Below are 21,276 nucleotides of genomic sequence, written 5' to 3'. Positions count from 1 at the left end.
ATATAGTCAGCTACTCAGCTATTACTCTCCAGTATCAGTCTAACTTTATTTACCCATGTCCTAGAGTGAATTTAAAATTGCATTTTACTCATAATGTCAACAGGAAAAGTGCCTCCTATGAAAATATGTTGCAAACCAGACTTCAGCAGGGTAATGACAAAACAAGTCTGACTAAAATTAGACCTCAAAAACTGTTTTGTTACAAATTGACTTTCTAATTGTAGTAATGAAGGCCACAAATACAGATCAAGCTTCACTTCTTATTGTCACAGTAGGGTATTGATACACTGATGTTTGCAAGAACTGCCTAGATCATTAATAGCAGAATCTAGTGACCCAAATAAGTGGACCATACTAAGCCATTCACTATCCATTAATAAAAGCTGTTAGTTACTACAGCAATACATTGGATGATTTGATCCCAAAAATGTTTACCAACGATTGCAACTGAGAACTTCCTCACAGTGATTTTTTGGCATTTGGTCATACACACATAGATCAACTTAGCAGTGGCAAGACATGTTTCCAGTGGATTCTGCCTTTGGCTGAAGTGCCTATAACACATTAATATGGATTCTCCAATTCAGAAAAGGCCTTGGACAAAGTGTCAAATCTATTCCTTGAAAAATACTGCCATTCAGACATATTAATTTATTCAATAGTACTGTTCATTAAAGCATCAGAAGCAGCTTCTTTTCTTGCCAGACATGTCAGTATACACTGTCACAGTAAATTGCTACTCAGATTTCCACCACAAGTTACTTTGGATGAGAAAAAGCTGATTCTAAGCAGATCATTAAATCTCTATTAAGGATATCTCTGGGCTTATGAGTCAGCATTCATGAATTTCATTAATTTCTGTGGAAATATTGCTTGCTGTCCAAAATGTCAAATTCTTCACTAAATTCATTCCTCCAAGGGGCGGTTGGGTGGCCAGGGATGTTAGTTAACCTGGCCTTCTCAAAGTACATTGGATTCAAATTAAGCTACTATTATGCCAAATTCAGTTAAGGGGCAACTCAAAATTTGAGCAGCAACAAATTTTCATTAGGATGAATTTTTTCCTGTTCAGATTCTGAGTAAAAGGCAATTAAAATTGTTTCCTCTTTCCTCTGTAGCAGAGAAGTGGTGATTAATATAGTTTTTTTCTACATTAGTTTTTGAAACACTGACCTTTTGTTGAACAACTGAAATTCTGATTTCACTGACTGGCAATTCACTTATACAATAGTGAAATTGTGAATTGACTAAGTAATTGAAAAAGAAAAACATAGAAGGAATATTGGATAATAATAGTGGTATAGTGGCAGTTGAAGTATTAGCACCAGTACAATAGGTACTGGTGTACTCCTGTTATGGAATATCTGTTTCTATTACATAAGCAGACAACACTCCAGTTACCACATCAAGGAGACAGACACAGCATGGAAGAAGAGACACATTTGAGTCACCCATCACAGCTGAACCAAAATGTTTTATATCTTCCACAGATATGTATCATTTCTAAATTGCTACTTACCAGATCTTCATCTTTCAATTCACCTATGGCACTTGTGTTTATTTCTGGCACAATATCTTGCTGAACTGGCAACTCTACATGAATGGGTTAAGACATTTATTAAGGAAAACCCTTTAAAGATACCATTATCAGTTGTCATTCTTACTATCATAAATTTATATAAACTATGTCCAAAAACAATATTCTAAATGTAATCCTACTTAAGTTTATGAATATTGATATAAGCAGCGTTCACTTGATTTAATAATCACACTGAGATCAGTCAAGGGCTATGGATGAAGCAGTTTAGCACACCATTGATCCTCTTGAAATTACAGCTCTGAAATGTGTTACTTGTTATGTTACCGTATTTCCAGTTTTTGTTGAAGTCATATGGATGTACTTTAAAAAATTGGTAACAAGCAAGTTTAACATTAAAGAACAAATATTCTAACAAACAGTATGACACCTAAAACTAATAAGAAGTTTTGTCCTCAAAAACACTCAGTGGAAAGAACAATCAAGTGGTTTTTAAATACAGAAATTCATATCATTCTGATTTCCATCTCTGGAAAAGCACAGTGTATTCAAATACTCCAATTTTGAAAAACAATAACTTAACCACACTTTGTAAATTATGAAAACTCTAAGCATTTTAGAATTAAGGATATTCTTACTACCTTGCAACTCCACTTTTGGTGGCTCGCATTTGATGTCCATTTCTTCAGCTTGATTTTTAGCACATAATTCCTCAGCAACATTTTCAGAACTGTGAGCCTCTTGCTTTCCAGGGCCTTCCACAGAAGGTATACTAGAGTCTGCAACACTAGAAGGTGCCTCGTAGCTAAAATTTTCATCAAGTGTTGGAGTAGCTGGTGAAGAAGGATCATAATAAACAAACTGTGCTTTAGCAGCAATTGGATGAAAAAGACTAGAATCTTTAGTAGTTGGATCATCAGGAGAAGCTGCCACATAAGGGATAGGTAAAGATCCCTGTTGTTCCAAGTCTGGATGAATATTTATCTCATTTGACTTTGCTAACTGTTCATGAGCTGGCGTTTCAGTTTGTTCTTTAACCAAAAGAGATGTTTTACATCCGTCAGTCTCATTTTGTTCAGTTTCAAGCTCTTTTTCTCCCAAATTTAAATTCTCCCTAGGCTCAGCTTTGCTGCTTTCACTTTCAAATGTTTCTGTTCTCTCCTCTAATTTGTCTTCAGATTTTATCAGATTTTCAATTTGCACCATGTTTCCTGGATAAGTGTGTGCAATTTCCTTAGTATCCAGTCTGCTTTCTTCTAAATGCAACTGGGAATTTTCTATATCAGTTCCTTCATTATTAGACTGATCATTTTCAAATTTTTCACTTGACTTTGAGAATGCATTTTCAGATTTTTTTTCTGTACTATTTGTTTCATTTTCTCCTAAATGCCATTCCTTTAACTCGAAATGTACAGTATCTTTTTTCCCTTCTACAAGTTCTTCATTTTTAATATCTGTATGCAGGTCAGCTTTAGATCCTGACTGATCATATTCCACTGTATGACTCTCTTGTATTTCATTACTTTTGGTCATTTCCACCTCCTCCACATACTCTGCCACATTTTTCAGCTTATTACTCTTGTCCCTGCTTTGTTCGTCTTCTTGATCTGTTTTAGGCTTGGATAAAGCAGCCAGCAACTTGATGTCTTTTTCTTCTAATTTCTCATCACAAGGCAGATCTGGCATTTTATCCTTGGAACATGACTGACTTGTTTCAAAATTACCCTTTTCAGATCCTTTCTCACCACCTTGTGCTTTATCTTTGGACTTTGCTTGCATGCTTTCAGAAAATTCTTTAGATTTCGATTGAACATTTTGGAAATCACTCTTCTTAAATTTCCCTTTATCACAGTCCTTGATGCTTTCCTTCCCTTTCTCACTGGATTTTAACTGAGATATTTCAGAATGTTCCACGGATTTTGAAAGTGTGTTTTCATATTTGTGTTTCTTATCCATTCCTTTTTCATTGCTTTGAATATTTTCCTGCACTCTCTCTTTGTATTTTGATCGGGAACTGTCTGAATGCTCCTTAGATTTTGACCGTGAATGTTCAGAGCGTTCCCCAGACTTCGACCGATTACTTCCAAAATCAAACCTTTGTTCCATCTTCTTTGCATTATTTACCTGCAAATCTTCCTTAGATTTTGAATGTGATTTTTCAAAATGTTTTATCTTAGAATCATGCCTCTTGTCATTTCCTTTCATTGAACCCTGAGCAGAATCTCGCATCTTTTCTTTGACTTTCAAGTGCGAGCTTTCTGAACATTCCCTGGATTTTGGGCCTGTGTTTTCAGAACTATGCTTCTTTTCTATTCCTTTTTCATTTTGAATAGTATCCTGCACTTTGTCCTTGGATTTTGATCGAGAGCCATCAACACTATCCTTAGATTTAAGCCAAACGTTTTCAGAATCACGTCGTTTTTCTACCTTCTCGTCATATTGAACATCTCCCTGCAATTTTTCCCTGGATTTTGATCTAGTGATTTCTGAATGTTCCTTAAATTTCAACCGAGCAGTTTCAGAATCGTGCCTTTTCTCCACAACCTTCTGCTTATATTCATTATCTTCCTTGGACTTTGATCGAGACAATTCAATGCTTTCCTTTGTTTTTGACCTAGAGCTATCAACCCTTTCCTTGGATTTTGAGCTTTCAGATTCTCGTCTCTTTTCTATTCTCTTTTCCCTTTTATCTTCTTGCAATTCTTCCTTAGATCTTGACCTTGCATTTTCAAAATTCTTCCTTTTATCTTTATTTTTAACATCCTCCTGTACAGATTCCCTTGACTTAGATCGAGAGATTCCAGATTCATTTTGATTCTCTTTGAGTTTCTCATGACTTCTTGTATCATCATGCATTTTCTCTCTGGATTTTGATCGCGAGTTCCCAGATTCGGTTCTCTTTTCTTTGCCTTTTTCAGAGCCTTTCATGTCGTCTTGCAAGCTTTCCTCAGATAAAGACCGAGTGCGTTCAGACATGTATTTCTTGTCTTTACTTTTCTCATGGCCTTTATCTTCAAGGGTATTTTCCCTAGATTTTGTTCGACCACGTTCTGACTCATTTTTCTTTTCTCTGGTTTTACCATCTTCATTTATACTTTCCTTGAATTTGAGGCAAGGGTTTTCAAAATCATTCCGTTTCTCTTTACATTTTTCTGTAGATTTCACATCATCGTGCACACTTTCCTTGAATTTTGACCGCAGGCATTCAGATTCATTTCTTTTCTCTTTGTTTTTCTCGTAACTTTTTGTATTTTCCTGTGTATACTCTCTGGATTTTGTCCAGGAGCCTTCAGCAATATATTTCTTTTCTTTTCCTTTCTCTTCTTTTATTTTTGTGTGATCTCTAGATTTGATTTCTTGACCATGTTCTAATATTGGTAATTCTGCAGAATCTGAAGGAAGCAGAGTTTTGCTGTCACTTGATTGTATAACCTGATGGTAATTGGTTATGACACTGTCGAAAGTAGTTCCGATCTTCTGATCATCATTTATGTCAATATCACAAGTCCAAGAGCTACTTTCAGATCCCATCAGTTCCCCATCACCATGTTTTAATTGCTTCATTTCACCTTTGTGCTTCGATGAATCTTTAAGATTTTCTTCTACTAATCCAAAGTCATCAAGCTTATTAACACGAGATTGTTCCAATCCGCTCATATCCAAATCATTGCTTCTTGGTTGCTTTCGACAAGACTCGTGATCAATTTTTAAATGGTTGTTGTTTTCACCATTCAACTCTGAAAGTATCTGAACAGATCTGAGTGGCTGATCTGGGGCCTGTGCATTTTTGGAATCCTTTAGAGTAGAAGCAAAAGCCTTTTCTTTGTTCTGGAAAAGCAACTTCAGAAAGAACTTTTGTAAGTTAACAAGTTACTTCCAAATCATTCTAATTTAATCACATGAAAGTATGCCATTTTTATGGAGTAAAATAGATCAGCATTGAAATTAAATTACTGCATTAGATAGTCAGGTTTCATAACAATATAATGCTGCAACTTGGACACTTACTGTGGCCAACTTAAAATTACACATACCATTTTGGACAATGAAATTTACTTTCAGTACCAACTTCATATTTTGTTCTTGAGTCCTATCAAAATTAATTTATCTTCCCCCACACAAAACACCTTTCTAAGTAGTTTGAAAAATTTGATGAAAAACATTGCTATTCGTTGGCCATTACAGAGAAGTTATTTTGTATACACCTTTGTAAATTAATATGTAGAGTCTAGAAAACTGAAAAAAAAAACATTTTCAATTCTATGTACCTCTGTTCTAAGCTGAGTTTCCTTCAATTCTTCTAGCTGTTCACGCTTTCTTTTCCGGTCTTCATGGTGCAGAGCAACTTCCCCTGATAAGGTTCTGTAAAACACAGATAAGATGGACCACAAATCTCCAATTTGCAATATTCTGATGGATATAAATTACATTGAAGCAATACACAAGATTCAAATTTTACAATACTGATTTCTCAATTTGGGATTATCTACTTGGTAATTGTAGCATCCAGCTCAAGAATGAACTTTGATGTATTCTTATCAACTTCAAAACAAACGATGAACGCTAACATTTTAAAAAGGATTCAATATGCCAAGTATCTGTTCACACACAGAGGATATACTATTATGAGACAAACATGGCTATTTATTTTTGATACATTATTTTAGAAACTAATGTCACTTGGCAATTGAAATGAGCATCAACATTACTACACAAGTTTACACAATGAGCACCTTTAAAATTATTATAAGATACTAGATACAAAAAAAAATTATTTCAGCTCCTTAGTCATCAGAGGTAGAAGGTTTTTTGCACTTCAAGTGACACTTTCAGACACCAGCTCCACGGTATTATAACCACTTTCCCAGTTACAAACTATGTTATTGCAAAGCTTAACATTACATTTCTTACACTAAATTAGGCATGATTCTCAAAAAATAGATTTAGAAAGCTGACAGCATAATTAAAGCTTATTGTCAATTCTTGAATCCATCTTTAGTACTTTAACCTGATATTATTTCTATCCTGTATAAATACAATACTTCAACTTCAATGGTATGATTCACATGTTAAAACTTTATCAATAGCTTGATTGCAGAAACTTTTCTACTTATTACATCGTACAACCGACTTAGGTACACTTTGCTAAACGACTTTTTTGAAAAAAGGCTTTACTGAGTCAAGAATCTTGCAAATCAGAAAGGACCTAGATAGAACTGTCCAGTGGTGACCAAGGCAGAGTGTTGGATACATCGAGAAGAGGTTATTTAACATGGCAAAATGCTAAATCCAGAAACAAGGATGAGGGTTACCACATTCATTTACACAAGGAAAATTGCCTCAGGGCTTTGCTAGAGGTAAATAAAATCACACCTTAAGTCTCCTTTCCTTTTCCTTCTCAGTGCCACTTTTTTCTCCAGGATTTTTTGTTCTTTCAAAGCTGCTTTGCTAACTTTTGAAATGAGGGAGGTTGGCTGCATCATTTTTCTTGAATTAGTTTCAACACTTAAAGTACTGTTAATACCTGGAATAAAAATTAAAATAAATGTTCAATAGGTCTCACCAGGATGTTGCATCAGTAAACATAATATGTATGCATTTAAATAAATACTAACAATGAAAAAAAAATCACAATCAAGGTAAAATTCTAACCCAGCCTGGAAAATATTACCAATTTGTTTTCAATTATTAATGCAAATATAGCTCCATAGAAGCATGCAAAAGAATGGCTACTGAAAGATTTTAAGACAGGATAGTATTGAATGAACAAATTATTGACATTCTCCAAGAACTTTTTCTCTTTCAAGACCGCTTGCTAACTTTTGAAATTGTTATTTTTCAAAATAACTTTTGAAAATTGCCGCAATTCCCTTGAATTACTTTCAACACCTAAATTACAGATAAGATATTCAACTAAAACCACCAAAAGAAAACACAGTGGAACTATTAGTAAAGTTGCTGTCCAAAGAGCTCTGGCAACCTAGGTTTAATCCTTCCCTGTAACTGTGAATTTCATCTGGTATTCTGGTTTTTGCCCATAATCCAAAGATAAGCAGGACAGAATATCACTGATCATTAATCAGTGAGATTTTTCCTTTCAGTACCAGTGAGCATTTATATCTGAGGTCATGCATTGAAATAGGTGGGGGTGGGGAGAAGAAGAGAAGATGGTTTATGTTTAGATTAAAATGGGATTAGTTTAAATGACTGGGAGAGGGAAGGACAGAAGGTCTTTTTTCCACTTCATATGATTAATGCAGATGACAACTTGGAAAATTTGATACTCCTGATAGCAAGAAAGTTTTAAATACGCACAATTTTGTTTTGAAGATGAAGAGGAATTTGAGAGCAAAGCGTTCACTTTAATTTGAGATTTTTAAGAATACAAGCAACTGCATATGGAGAGGCATCAAATTTGATCACATGATAGAAATTCTCATTGGTTAAAACAAAAACATAAAAGTAGACTTATTAGGGAAACAAAATATCAATTAAATTTGATGACAAATTCATATAGTCATTTCATCATTTTGAAGCTCTGAAATAAAAAGGCCTTAATTACTTTTTTCCAGTGGTTGAAGATTTTCTTCATTCCTTTGAATCTCTTCTGATAGCTGGTCTTTCTCGATTTCCAACTGTTTGCGCTTGTCTTCTACCCTTTCTCTGTTCCACTGTCGCCTCAGTAACCGCTCTGCCTTTTCTTTTGCCTATCCAAAAAAGTGGTAAGAATATCATAATTTATTACACCTAGCAAACCCTATACAAATGCATGTTAGTTGATGTACACAAAGTTTGTTCATAATATGACTATGCTCTAGTTCTTTTATCTTGAAAACAGTGATGCCTTTATGGATAACCACGATTTATAGATTACACAAGTGCACAAAACAAGGCATTATAGATGCATTTGTAAATTTGAAATTTACAGCATTTTTGTTCTAAGCTTGAACAGAAGCAATAAGTTAGATCCAAGCTAAAAAGATTTATTCAGTTGATTTATCAGTATGATTTATTCAGTTCCATCGTTCCCTATTACTATGAGCCACTTCAATATGTTTTGTACTTCAGTTGTCACATTATTGAAATGCTCCCACAACTTCCAAGGACTCTTCATCTCATTTCATGATATTTATTGGTCTTTGTTTTGTATCTGCACAGTCTTGTTGCACCCAAGTTGGTGAGGTCTTTCATTGACTCTATTATGGTTATTATACGAGTATGCCTGCAAGAAATTGAATCTTAGGGTTGTATATAGATGACATATTTGTACTTTGATAATAAACTTACTTTGAACTTTTTACAGTGCCAAAACTATTCTTCCCTAAATATTGTTATGTAACCAGGAATAGATCACACAAAACAAGTGACAGTTAAAAGTTTTTAACTGGTACCTGCATGTGTCAAAGATATTGGCTGGAAAGAAATGTTTCCAAACAAAAAATAAACACAGGATCAAATGGAAAAAAATAATTAAGAACTTAAAGACTATACTGATTTGAACTCTTTAATTGATAAATACAGCTATTTTACAAAATCAGTTTGTTACTAAACCAGAATCACAAATGCACAAATCATTCCTTGTTACTGTCTGCATCACTCCCCATACCCAAATTCAAAACCCAAAACACTAGAATGATCAAAATAATATGAAATAGCTCTAACTTACAATTGACTGGCGACGTTGAACCACGGTTTCTTCATCATCTGAATCATTATAGTACTTTGAATACAGAAACGGTTTGTGGACATACGGATGCCGTCCAGGTTTCGCTTTGACTTCCTTCTGTTCTTCTTTGGTTGTTTCCAAATTCGTATCTTTTTCTAAACAGAAAAGATGTATAATAAAACCCTAATATGTTGTGAGTAAATTTTGGCTTGGTTTCCCAATTCCACTTTTAATTCTATATTTGGAACACAATCTATTGTATTTTATTACACTTTTTCGAATTGAGCACAAGCTTCTTTGATTTTGAGAAATGATGGAGCTATTGGACTGGAATCCAGTGTGCATCGTCGTGGATAAGTTTTAATGCAATTCAAAGGAGGAGTTTAGAAAACCTGACACTTATATGAAAGGTAAGCTGAAAAAACATGCAGCAATAGTCAAATCTGCCAACAAATATGGCATCAACCAAAGTTTTAGTAGCAACATTGGAACCAGGATCTGAATCTGGCAATGTAACGTGTGTTGAAGTAGGCAGTCTTGTTAACAGAGAAGCTGAGAACAGCCTGGCTCAGCTAGAGATCTGCTGGAAGTGACCACCTATCTACACCCTGTTGCATGGTTCAAATACTCTCATTGGAACATGCTTTACCCACCCATTAAGTCATTTTATTACTTTGATGGATTAGAAAGCTAATGGAAGTGGTTGAAACATGCACAGTTCCAGGGTGCCTAGCAGCAGTACTCTAAATGGATATGATTAAATATTCCCGTTTCAGCCTGATACAGCTAAAATGTACAACTGTTTCCATGGTCGGTACAGTCAACAAAGACGTCTTAATGCATTTAAATGAACTATTGCTGCTCAAAACTGACAGAAACAACACCGATTATGGTCGGAAGTGCTCACGTAGGACACCTCGGAGGAAGCACGGATGTAGAGTGGGGTTGCAAGTGCACTTAAGGAAAAGGGTTTTAAACTTCCTATACCAACTAACTTGCTGTCAAATGTGCAGTCTCTGGTGAATAAAACCGATGATCTCAGAGCTAGGTGCTGAATCAGAGAGACATTAGGACCGTGTGTGCCCTTTGTTTGACAGAATCCTGGTTAACCCCTTCCATACCAGATGCAGCGATTCAGGTTGACGGGTTTACTGCACATTGTCAGGATAGATCTATAGAGTCTCTCAAAAGCAGAGGTGGAGGACTATGCCTCATGATCAACTCTTCTTGGTACAAATACATCAGTGCTGTCCCAATTCTGCTCACCAGACCTGGAATATCTAGCAGTTAAGTGCCGCCCTTTTTACCTATCGCGGGAGTTCTCTGGGGTCATTTTGGTAGCAGTTTACATTCCACCTCAGGCTAACGTCAAGCAGGCTTTAGATGATCTGAGTAATGGGATCAACATGCACGGAACAGTGCACCCTAATGCCTTCACCATTGTTTTGGAAGATTTTAACAAGGCCAGTCGGAAAAAAAAATCACTAAGCAATTACCACTTGCAATACCAGAGGAAACAACACACTGGACCATTGCTACACCACCATCAAGAATGCCGACCATACTATTCCACGCCCTCACTTTGGGAAGACTGATCACTTCTACTCCCCGAGTATAGGCAGAGACTGAAGACTGCAGCACCAGCAGTGAGGACCAAGAAGGTATGGACAAGGGAAACACAGGAGTGCCTACAGGGACTGCTTTGAATTGGTGGACTGGACTGTATTCAAGGATTCATCTTCGAACCTGGATGAGTATGCTGCAGTCGTTACTGACTTCATTAAAACCTGTGTGGATGAGCGTGTGCCCACAAAGACTTGCTGTGTATTCCCAAACCAAAAGCCGTGGATGAACCAGGAGGTATGTCATCTGTTGAAGGCTAGATCTGTGGCATTCAAGTCTGGCAGCCCAGGCCTGTATCAGAAAACCAGGTATGATTTGCGGAAGGCTATTTCAAGGGTAAAGAGACAATTTCAAATGAGGTTGGAAGTGACATTGGACGCAGGGCAATTCTGGCAGGGTCTGCAAAGCAAAACCAAATAGCATGAATGGCAGCAGTGCTTCACTACCAGATGAACTCAATGACTTCTATTCTTGAAAGGGAGAACTACAGCTGTGGAGATCCCTGCTGCACCTGATGACCCTGTGATCTCCATCTCAGAGGCCAATGTTAGGCTGTCTTTAAAGAGAGTGAACCCTCACAAGGCGCAAGGTCCCGATGGAGTACTTAGCAAGGCTCTGAAAATCAGTGCCAACCAACTGGTGGGAGTATTCAAGGGCATTTTCAACCTCTCACTGCTACAGGTGGAAGTTCCCATTTGCTTCAAAACAACAATTATACAAGTGCCCAAGAAGAATACTGTAGGCTGCCTTAATGACTATCGCCTGGTAGAACTCACATCGACAGTGATGAAATGCTTTGAGAGGTTGCTCATAACGGTATTGAACTCCTGCCTCAGCAAGAACCTGGACCCTTTGCAATTTGCCTATTGCCACAATAGGTCAATGGCAGACACAATCTCAATGGTTCTCCACATGGCTTTAGACCACCTGGAAAACACAAACACCTACATCAGGATGCTGTTCATTGGTCTTACCCCTACATTTTATTTGAAATTTAAGCAACAGTACAAGCTCAGCTAGTGGGAGTGTTCAGGTCAACATCAGGATGATGCCGAGGGAATACTCAGGACAGCATTGGGCTAAGCAGAACAGTTGTTTAACCTGCACCTGTAAATTCCAACACATGGCATATACCAAGCATTTATTTTACTTCATTTTACACAATTAGTGCTGAATGACATTAAGTAAACCCTGCAACTTAAGTGACACTAAAAGAATCTTGGGGAGAAAATGTAAAGTGATAAGAGCAGCAGTAGAATATTCATGCTGCAGAATGGAACTAAAACAAAAGCTTTTACCTGAACTTATTGAATCAAATAGGCTTTCCCCTTCAAGTACTCATGAAACTTAAAACAGGATTAAAACTTTGCCTAAAACTGACATTGTATACTGGCACAAATTTGAAAAATCAATGCAGTACCTTCAGAACTTTGCTCTTCTACTTCATCAGTGCTGTCAGAATCTGGAACTTCACCCTCCTCCTCTTCATCATCATCCTCCTCAAAGGAGGAAAGATCACTCGTATGGACAGAACTAACAGTAATGTCACTCAGACCTTCAAAATCAGAATCTTCCAGGAAATACTCTGCAGGTTGATACAACATAGGAATATGCTAAAGTGGGAATCAATGCCGTGAGTTTAGCTGTCTCTCATTCACTTTGTTATCAGAAACAAACAGTAATTTACCTTCACTCTAGTCAGACTGAAGCGCACATATTGCCTGCAATTCTTCTCCTATCCACTGTACTCTTCTGCATACATGGTTCCAAACAGTGATCTGTAGTCCATCTATCGAAGTCTAACTAATTTATGCAAAAGAACAGCTCCTATAATGGCAGCTGAACTATGGCACCTTTACAACTCATGGAAAATGTGCCATGAGTAGCCCGTTTCTCCTCCTTAGGCAACATTTCTATTCTCTCTATGACTCCTTTGTCCATTCCCCACTGATTTCTGTCGTGGCACTTAGCCCTGCAAGTAACACAAGTACACTTCCCATTCACCTCTTCCCTCACCTCCAATCAGAGCCTCAAACAATCCTTCCAGGTGGGTTAGCAAGTCACCTGGGTCATCTACTACATTCAATGGTCCCAGTGCAGTGTCGTCTACATCGATGAGACCCAATGTAGATTGGGGAACTGCTCTGTCAAGCACCTTTGCTTCCTCCACACAGATAGGATTTCCTGGTAAACAACTATTTTAGTTACACTCCCTATTCCCATATGTCGATCCATGGCCTCTTTTACTGCCACAAGTCCGCTCTCAGGTTACAAGAGCAACACCTTACATTCCTTGTGGGTAGCCCCCAACCTGATGGCACACACGTTGATTTTTAACTTACAGATTTTTCTCCCCCCCCCTTCCCCATTCTGACTATCCTCTAAACCCTTCTCTTCTCCTCACCTGCCTATCAACTCTTTATAGTGCCCTTTCTCTCATGGTCCACTCCACTGTCCTATAATATTCCTTCTTCAGCCTTTTACGTTTTCCACTTATCACCTGCCAGCTCTGTACTTCATCCACCCTTGCCCACCCACCTACCTTCACCTATCACCTGCTAGCTTCCCCCTCCGTCAGCTTCTTATTCTAGCTTCTTCCCAGTGTTGATGAACAGCTCAAAATGTCGACTATTTCCTCTTAAATGTTTCTTGCCCTGCTCAGTTCCTCCAGCATTTTGTGTGTGTTAACTCTGGATTTCCAGCATCTGCAGAATCCAATGTTTATTCCAATTCAAGCCATTATGACACCTCCTTTAATACTGTGTGCTTTAAACTTTAATCAAAAAGCACCTTTTATAAAAGTATTAAATACTTGACAACTTGCTTTCCAGAAAACCTCATTGATTGTCCTCAATTAACCTAGCACTTTCACTCACCAGACACATTTCTGAAGGTATTTAAAAACTGTCAGAGGTCCTGATAACAACCCACCTTTACAAAAACTCCCACCTTCACCCCAGTATTTAACATTTTCAAAATTATATCACCACTGACATCGCAAATTAATTAGCAGCTTCGCCACTGATACTTACAAACCACATAATGCTACAAGGAAAAAGTTATGATATTATAGAAGTGCAGGTGTTAGAAGAGTACTGATATAGAAAGGTAACCCATGACCAATTAACGACTATAAACACAGAATACTTGTTTGTTAATGTTGTACTAACCCAAAGACCAAGAATTTTCCACATACTTTAGAAAAATAATCATTACAATTTATCAGCCTGTGTTCGTTCAAATAGTTCACTGATATTCTATTAATGAGCTTCTGCAGCTCTACGTACATGTAACACTTAATGAAATTAGCTTAAATGACCTGAATAATATTCTCAGCACCTTTCTTTAAATTTTCCTTGGCTGTCTGTTTAAGAGTTCCAGATCCACGTCGGACAGATTCAGAGTCTTTCCGTTTGCCTCTTCTCTCATTCTTTGACAACCCAAGTTGTTCAGCTTTTGTTACATCTTTTTCTCTCTTATCAATTTTATCGTTTTTTTCATTCACATCTTCCAAATTTTCCACAACAGGCCCAGCCTTTTCATGCTTATCGTCAAAATCCTTCAAAGTTGTTAAAGCATTAATTGATCCCTCTGACTTAGGATAAAGCTTTCCAAACTCCATTGTGGTTTCCAATGCAATTTTTTCAGTTTCTTCAGTAGCATGATCTTTCTCCATTCCAAGATCAAAAGCTTGAGACTTGAATTCTGTCAAGGAGATCTTCTTGGAAATCTTTTCACACATTTTACCCAATGAATTCTCAGCTGTAATCCTGGAAGCACTGGCTTCCTGATTAAGGGAGGTTATTGTATCCAAAATAGAAAGAGCATCATTAGCTTTGCTTGTGCTAGGACAGCTAGAAGGGCCTGCAAATAGAAGACACAAGGATGCAACTATCAAAATAATATACTACAGTTTCTTGTAAATTATTTTAACAACTGTTAAAAATGAACTCCCTGCCGTATCACATTCAAAGTGTCACTGGATAACTTGCACTGTACCCTACAATATTTAACTTATGCACTTTACTTTGTTTATCCATGTGCCATTCAATTGTAGATTTAATTCTTACTTATTTAAAATATTGTATGAGGTGTGTGTGTGTGTGTGTGTGTGTGTGTGTGTGTGTGTGTGTGTGCGTGCGTGCGCGCGCGCGCACGCGCTGGAGTCATTCTGGAGAAATGACTCATTTTGACAGTATATATGTATATAGTTAAATGACAATAAATTTGGCTTGACCTGAACTTACCAACTTCTACATTTAAATGTGTTGTTGCTGCTAGAAAGTGCTGTTAAACTTCCTCCTTAATAATAATATTGTATTGATATTTCCTCTTATTTTTAGTCACACTTAAATATAGAATTAACAACAGCAAGATCATAGTAATACTCATACAAAGGATTACTGAAGGACTTTAATTCCTCCAAATGGACGATGCCATCTTTGCAAAATGCTATCAGTGAATTTGGATTGGCTTTGAACATGATCTTCCAAAGATGTTCCATGTTAGCTTCTGTGCTATTAAAGAATCGGTTAGAAAACCAGTTGCTCTTTTTAGAATTTTTTCTCCATTTTGTATATCTTACATTAAATGCACTGGTTGCAAATGAAAGTTGATCAACATTACTCAAAGGCACTAAGTGTATCTCAACATAACAAGGCTGTTGGAGGATAACAAATCAGAGTTATACAGCACAGAAGTCAGTCTTTGGCACATAAAATGTATGCCAACCAATATGCCTATCTATAATTCCATTTGTATATATGAACTGCATATCCTTTTATGCCCTGTTCATTCAAGATGTTGTCACCATTCCTGTTTTTAGTATTTATGGTATAAGTGAAATCAACACTTACTTATTTTTGACTTTAAAAGTATTGTACAGTACATACACAAAAAGCTTTAATGGATCTCCTCAAAAACTACCCAAGATGATACCTGAAGTAGCAGGCTCTTGTTTCTCAGAATTTTGAGCAACGTTCATAGAAGCAGGCTCTTCTTTCTGATCCACAGTTGCTAAAAACTCATGAACAGCTTTTTCAACCTGAGGCCGGAATATGTGATTGATCTTTGGATCCACAACTTGAGAAATTATCCTGTCTACGCCTACCTCCAGCATACCCGATCTGCAATTAAGTCAAAGATAAATATTCAACACAATTTGCTATATACATTTTATTAAAGTATATTTTTACATACATTTATATACATTTTTACATCACATCATTTGTCTATTAATGATTAAACAAACATCAAAACTCACAGGAGGGAAAAACAAAACTAACAGTTCAAAATTTATCCTAACATCATCTTAAGTACTTAATTCATTTTAAAACAAACCCTCCTCGGTGGGCACATAACCTAGTGAAGATTGGGAGAGAGGACAAAGTGTTCAGAATTTAAAACTGGAGGATCAACAGTCCTAGGGCCTAGGGTGAGTACAATGCCTCCCTGGGTTACAGAGGACTTAACATTTTCCATAAATTTTTCAAGGTAGAAATATTTTTTCTGCTATTCATTAACAACTACATGCAGCAGATATTCCATTAGTTTAATTACTGATACTGTTAGGGTGAATTTTGGATGAAATTAAATTATAGGAAGTGTATGCAAAGTGATATGATATGGGTAGCTATAGAAAATTACGTTTCTGACTTATGGGGGGGGGGGGGGAAGAGAAGAACTAAAAAAAAGTATTTGGACAATTCTCAGGAATGGAACCCTCATGTAAATTGAGGCTCCCTGTATGGCACAAAAGGTGTGTGTAGATAGCGGAATGGGAAAAACAGAGGAATTGCAAATACTGGAAATAAGGTTAAGGTGTAGAGTGAGGGAGGGTGTACAAGTCTTGGACTGACATAAAAATAAGCCTGCATTTATACAGTGCATTTAAATAATATGAACAACCTACAGCACTTAACAGGAGTATAAACAGATAACTATGACATGCTTTAAGAAGCTTCTTATTGTGTGGGGAGACAGAGCAAAGAAAGAAATATTTAGGAATAAAATTCAAGAACTTGGGCTGAAACTGACATCAATGGTACTGCAGAGGATTCAGTTGGCCAGTTTCTTGGCATCTATTGTACAGCGTCATTTGGTTTTAGCTTCCCACATTTTGTCCACTTTTCAGGAGTCCAATAATGTGCTGTCTTGATGGAATTGACCTCTCTTCCCATCACATGCCCAATCCATCTCCAACATTTCCTCATAATTCTGGCCATATCCTTTTGATTACACTGAAGGAATAGGGAGAGGTTGGAGATCTTCTTGGCCAGAAAACAAAGGTTCGTAATGTGAAATGACAACAGCTTGGCTGTACCAGGACACAGCTCTGGTACAGCTTCATCTTGGTGTGAACATTGTACTAGGTTAATCCCTAGTAATCCCTAGATGTTGCTGTACACCATCATGATGCTGACCATCTTCCCTTCTTGTGTATACAACTGTTATACCTGTTGCTGCCGTTAGTCTGCCAGAGTCTATCCACCTGCTTTCACTGATGCCCAGTATTGTACAATAGGTTGTAATGACACATTTAGCAGTTATTTGTGCAAGCTTGCCAGTGTTGTACATGGTTCATACATTCCAAGAAACAATTTCGGTCTGTCTTGACGGTGTTCAGTGCTTCCTTCATGCCAGTAGCTTCCTCTTGGTTTTTACGACTGTCAGTCATACAAGTCCTGGGTGGAGACTCAGGAATACCACTGCACACACATTTGGAAGGATTCTTCATTGCTGCTTCCGTAATATTTTTTTTTACCAGTTAAGGTTGTTAGACCCGAGCTGAACCCTGAACCTGGAGGACCGGTAGACCACTCTTAGTCTGGCCTCTACCCTTTGGCTTGTTTGGAATGACCCTACTGAGGCCCAAAGCACAAGGCCCTGACTCCACCCAACATAGCTCTCTGGGTCATTGTGGTATGCAAGCATTCATACCCTACAACGAGGTTGTGGTCCTCTTGGAGGATAGCACAGGCTTTCATAGGTTTTGAGTCCATAGGACGCTCAAAGAAGCTGCACAGGTTGACTCTGTGGTTAAGAAGGTGTATGGTGTGTGGCCTGCATCAATCGTGGAATTGAATTTAGGAGCCAAGAGGTAATGTTGCAGCTATATAGGACCCTGATCAGACCCCAATTGGAGTACTGTGCTCAGCTCTGGTCACCTCACTACAGGGAGGATGTGGAAGCCATTGCAAGGGTGCAGAGGCGATTTACAAGGATGTTGCCTGGATTGGGAAGCATGCCTTATGAGAATAGGTTGAGCGAACTCGGCCTTTTCTCCTTGGAGTGAAGGAGGATGAGAGATGACCTGATAGAGGTTTACAAGATGATGAGAGGCATTGATCGTGTGGATAGTCAGAGGCTTTTTCTCAGGGCTTAGATGGTTGCCACAAGAGGACACAGGTTTAAGGTGCTGGGAAGTAGGTACAGAGGAGATGTCAGGGGTAAGTTTTTTACTCAGAGAGCGGCGAGTGCGTGGAATGGGCTGCCGGCAATGGTGGTGGAGGCGGATATGATAGGGTGTTTTAAGAGGCTTTTAGATAGGTACATGGAGCTTAGTAAAATAGAGGGCTATAGGTAAGCCTAGTCACTTCTAAGGTGGGGACACGTTCGGTACAACTTCGTGGGCCAAAGGGCCTGTATTGTGTCGTAGGTTTTCTATGTTTCTATATATGGACTCCTACCTCCATTAAATTGAGGAAGTGCAAACTGTCAAATTCAGTAATGGAACAGATGGGTTGGTGAAGGTTAAATACTTCTGTCAGGTCTTGCTTCTCGAAAGAAAAAGATTAACCCTCTCAAATCTATCCTTGAGTAGCTCTGATGTAGTAAAATGTACCAGGATGACTCACAGCAATATCAAACATAATATGACAGAGCCACTGATGATCAATTAAATCAGCTAACTAATAGCTAGAGTTTAAAGAGCTCCTTACAAAAGATAAGAGAAGTAAAAAGCTGGAGATGTTTGGAACAAAAATCAAGATGGACTTTGGTATCTCAAGTTGGTGAAGCAGTTGAATTCAATAATTCTCGAGCGATGGAAATCGGTCAACATGTACGATTAAGAGTCTGTTTCCAGGCTGTATGTCCCTAAGGGGACAGAATTTCTCACCTTTAAACATGTATCCATATTTAGCAACCTTCCCCAAGTTTTCTTATTGCATTTACTATATACTATAAAGTAGTTTACAATAAACATGGAAATATGAAAGACAATTTTTGCAGTTCCAGTTATCACAAGAAACAACCATACCGTATATACTGAGCTTTGTACAGAAAAGTAGTGAATTACTATATTCCTTTGAGTAATCTACCACTCCCACATGATCTAGTAGATCATCTACAATGGCATATCTCAGTTGAAAGATGGCATATCCAGTTTTCCTCAAAAGTCAGAAGAAAATACTAGAACTTACTGTAGCACCATCTGTCTAAGACTGTTTCTCAGTTGATTCTTGTTGAGATGAGGGCTCCATGTATGACTTGCAAGATGGTTGGACACAAAATTATCCACCCGCTGTCTTAAGTTCTGGTAAGCAGGCTAAAAATAAAATAAAAACAATTTACTATTTTGCTTTGTCTTGTGTAAACTTTCACGCTTTTAAGACAAAATGTTGTGTGATCAAGCTTAAATTATACCACAGATGCTGTCTTAATATCCATTGTTTAATTTACATTTAGATCAATACAGGCATATATAGAGCCACCATTTACTACCATCATATTTTTCTTTAACCAGAGAGTAGTGAATATGTGAAATTAATTGCCATTGGCAGCTGTGGAGGCCAAGTCATTGGATAATAAGTTTTCCATTAGTCAGGACACGAAGGGATATAGGGAGATGGCAGGAGATTGGAGCTGAGAGGGAAATATTCAGCTATGATGAAATGGCGGAGCCAGCTCGATGGGCCAAATGGCCTAACTCTGCTCCTATATCTTATGATCATCATGCCCTACTTGTTAATAAGATTTACATATTTCACATGGAATATGGCAAGTTATGCACATTTTATTTTCCTCAAGGGAAAAGGACAATGGGAAATACCTCAGTTACAATGAGGCCTGGATTATGGGACATATCCAGTAGTGTTAATGGACAGGGAAAAACTTAACCAATATTACAGATGATGATTTGACAGCAGAAATGGCCAATCCTAACAGAGAGTGAAAGTGGGTTTTCTTCCTCAAACTGCCTTTATTCATGGTTTTTGTTCATTTGCTCTCACCCTGTCTGCCTTTTTTAATTTAACACTCAAATGACTTCCACAACTTTCTCCCATTGTTATTCCAGCATCATACTTTTCTTTCCTACACCAGACATTCTGCAAGTTAAAATGTTTCCTCCTCCTTGGTTTTCACAAGGGTCTTTGAACTGAAATATTGATGTTTCCACAGATGTAATATAAGCTGTTGAGTGCTTCTAGCATTTACTATTTATATTTCAGATTTCCAACCACTACAGTCCTTCAATTTTTCATCAACTGTCATACTTCTTGTTTGCCCATAGAATAGGAGGAGGCATCAGTACTCCTTTGATAAGGAGGCAACCATTTAATTCGAAGTAATATCCAATACCCTGGAAAATGTGTCAGTTAAAGCCCACAGAGAGCTAAATTACCTGAGTTCTACAAACACACAGAAGCAGGAAGAGGAGTTCTGACTAATTTACTCCACTGCATAATCATACACTCAATAAAGTACACGTGGAGCAGGACAGTGTGAATGTTCATCATTTAGTAAAGGGATGAAACAAGAAGGAGCAAAGGAAATCCAGAACATGTGCCTCCTAGTTTAAAGCGACAATTTGAAAGGAAACAAGAATATTGCCCAAGTCATCAGGAAACAGGAATCTTTCCAATGCTAAAGCATAGAGTGGAAAAATCTCAAAAAAATTGGAATAAAAACTGGTAAGGAAGATAAACAAAATTGCTGTGATCTATAAAATCAGAAAGGCACTCGACTTCAGGATTCTCAGAGGTGAAGAGCTAAAATAGACAGTAAACCATTGCCAGAGTAAAATGGTTGAACAGATTTGGAAAAATACATGTGAAAGAGTGTGGTGGGCAAGAGGAGCACCAATAGGAAATCAAGGAAGAAAGGTATCACTGGGACAGGTGACAAATGAACTAGTCTGCAACAGCAGCCGAATGGGAGATTATTAGGACTACAGTATGATCTAAAACTATTATGACATATTTATCACCAGGGAAATTGATCTTGACGAATCTAATGGAATTTGAGAATGTAACAAGCAGAACAGGTGAGTTAGAACCAGTCAATGTGCTGCATTTGAATTTCCAGAAAGCTTTCAATAAGGTCTTACCTAAAAGAATCGTGAGCAAATTACATGGGTAAGGTACTAATATAAACAGAGTACTATTGGCTGGCATGAAATAAGCAGATGGAATAACATTTCCCCCCCTCCCCACCCCCCAAGTACAGG

At 37.6% G+C, this 21,276-nt stretch overlaps 1 protein-coding gene across 3 annotated transcripts in view; it reads right to left on the bottom strand.

Annotated features, from left to right (window-relative positions):
* Positions 1-21,276, bottom strand: part of bod1l1 (biorientation of chromosomes in cell division 1-like 1) — a 44,453-nt gene that overhangs the window by 15,289 nt on the left and 7,888 nt on the right. The window contains exons 2-11 of one of the 3 annotated variants that reach the window (XM_073064988.1): positions 19,250-19,374; positions 15,765-15,952; positions 14,166-14,690; positions 12,247-12,411; positions 9,204-9,358; positions 8,100-8,244; positions 6,911-7,061; positions 5,806-5,899; positions 2,170-5,377; positions 1,520-1,605 (exon numbers count right to left, since the gene is read on the bottom strand). In XM_073064988.1, the coding sequence (XP_072921089.1) occupies positions 1,520-1,605; positions 2,170-5,377; positions 5,806-5,899; positions 6,911-7,061; positions 8,100-8,244; positions 9,204-9,358; positions 12,247-12,411; positions 14,166-14,690; positions 15,765-15,952; positions 19,250-19,374 (4,842 nt within the window). Of the gene's footprint in view, positions 1-1,519; positions 1,606-2,169; positions 5,378-5,805; positions 5,900-6,910; positions 7,062-8,099; positions 8,245-9,203; positions 9,359-12,246; positions 12,412-14,165; positions 14,691-15,764; positions 15,953-19,249; positions 19,375-21,276 lie in introns of those variants that run through there. The other 2 variants (XM_073064989.1, XM_073064990.1) reach the window with 2 other exon arrangements.

The sequence above is a fragment of the Hemitrygon akajei genome, chromosome 13 (assembly GCF_048418815.1).
Source record: "Hemitrygon akajei chromosome 13, sHemAka1.3, whole genome shotgun sequence".
NCBI lineage: Eukaryota > Metazoa > Chordata > Chondrichthyes > Myliobatiformes > Dasyatidae > Hemitrygon > Hemitrygon akajei.
The sequence above is the reverse complement of the archived record's forward strand: the minus strand, read 5'-3'. Positions and strand labels throughout refer to the sequence as shown.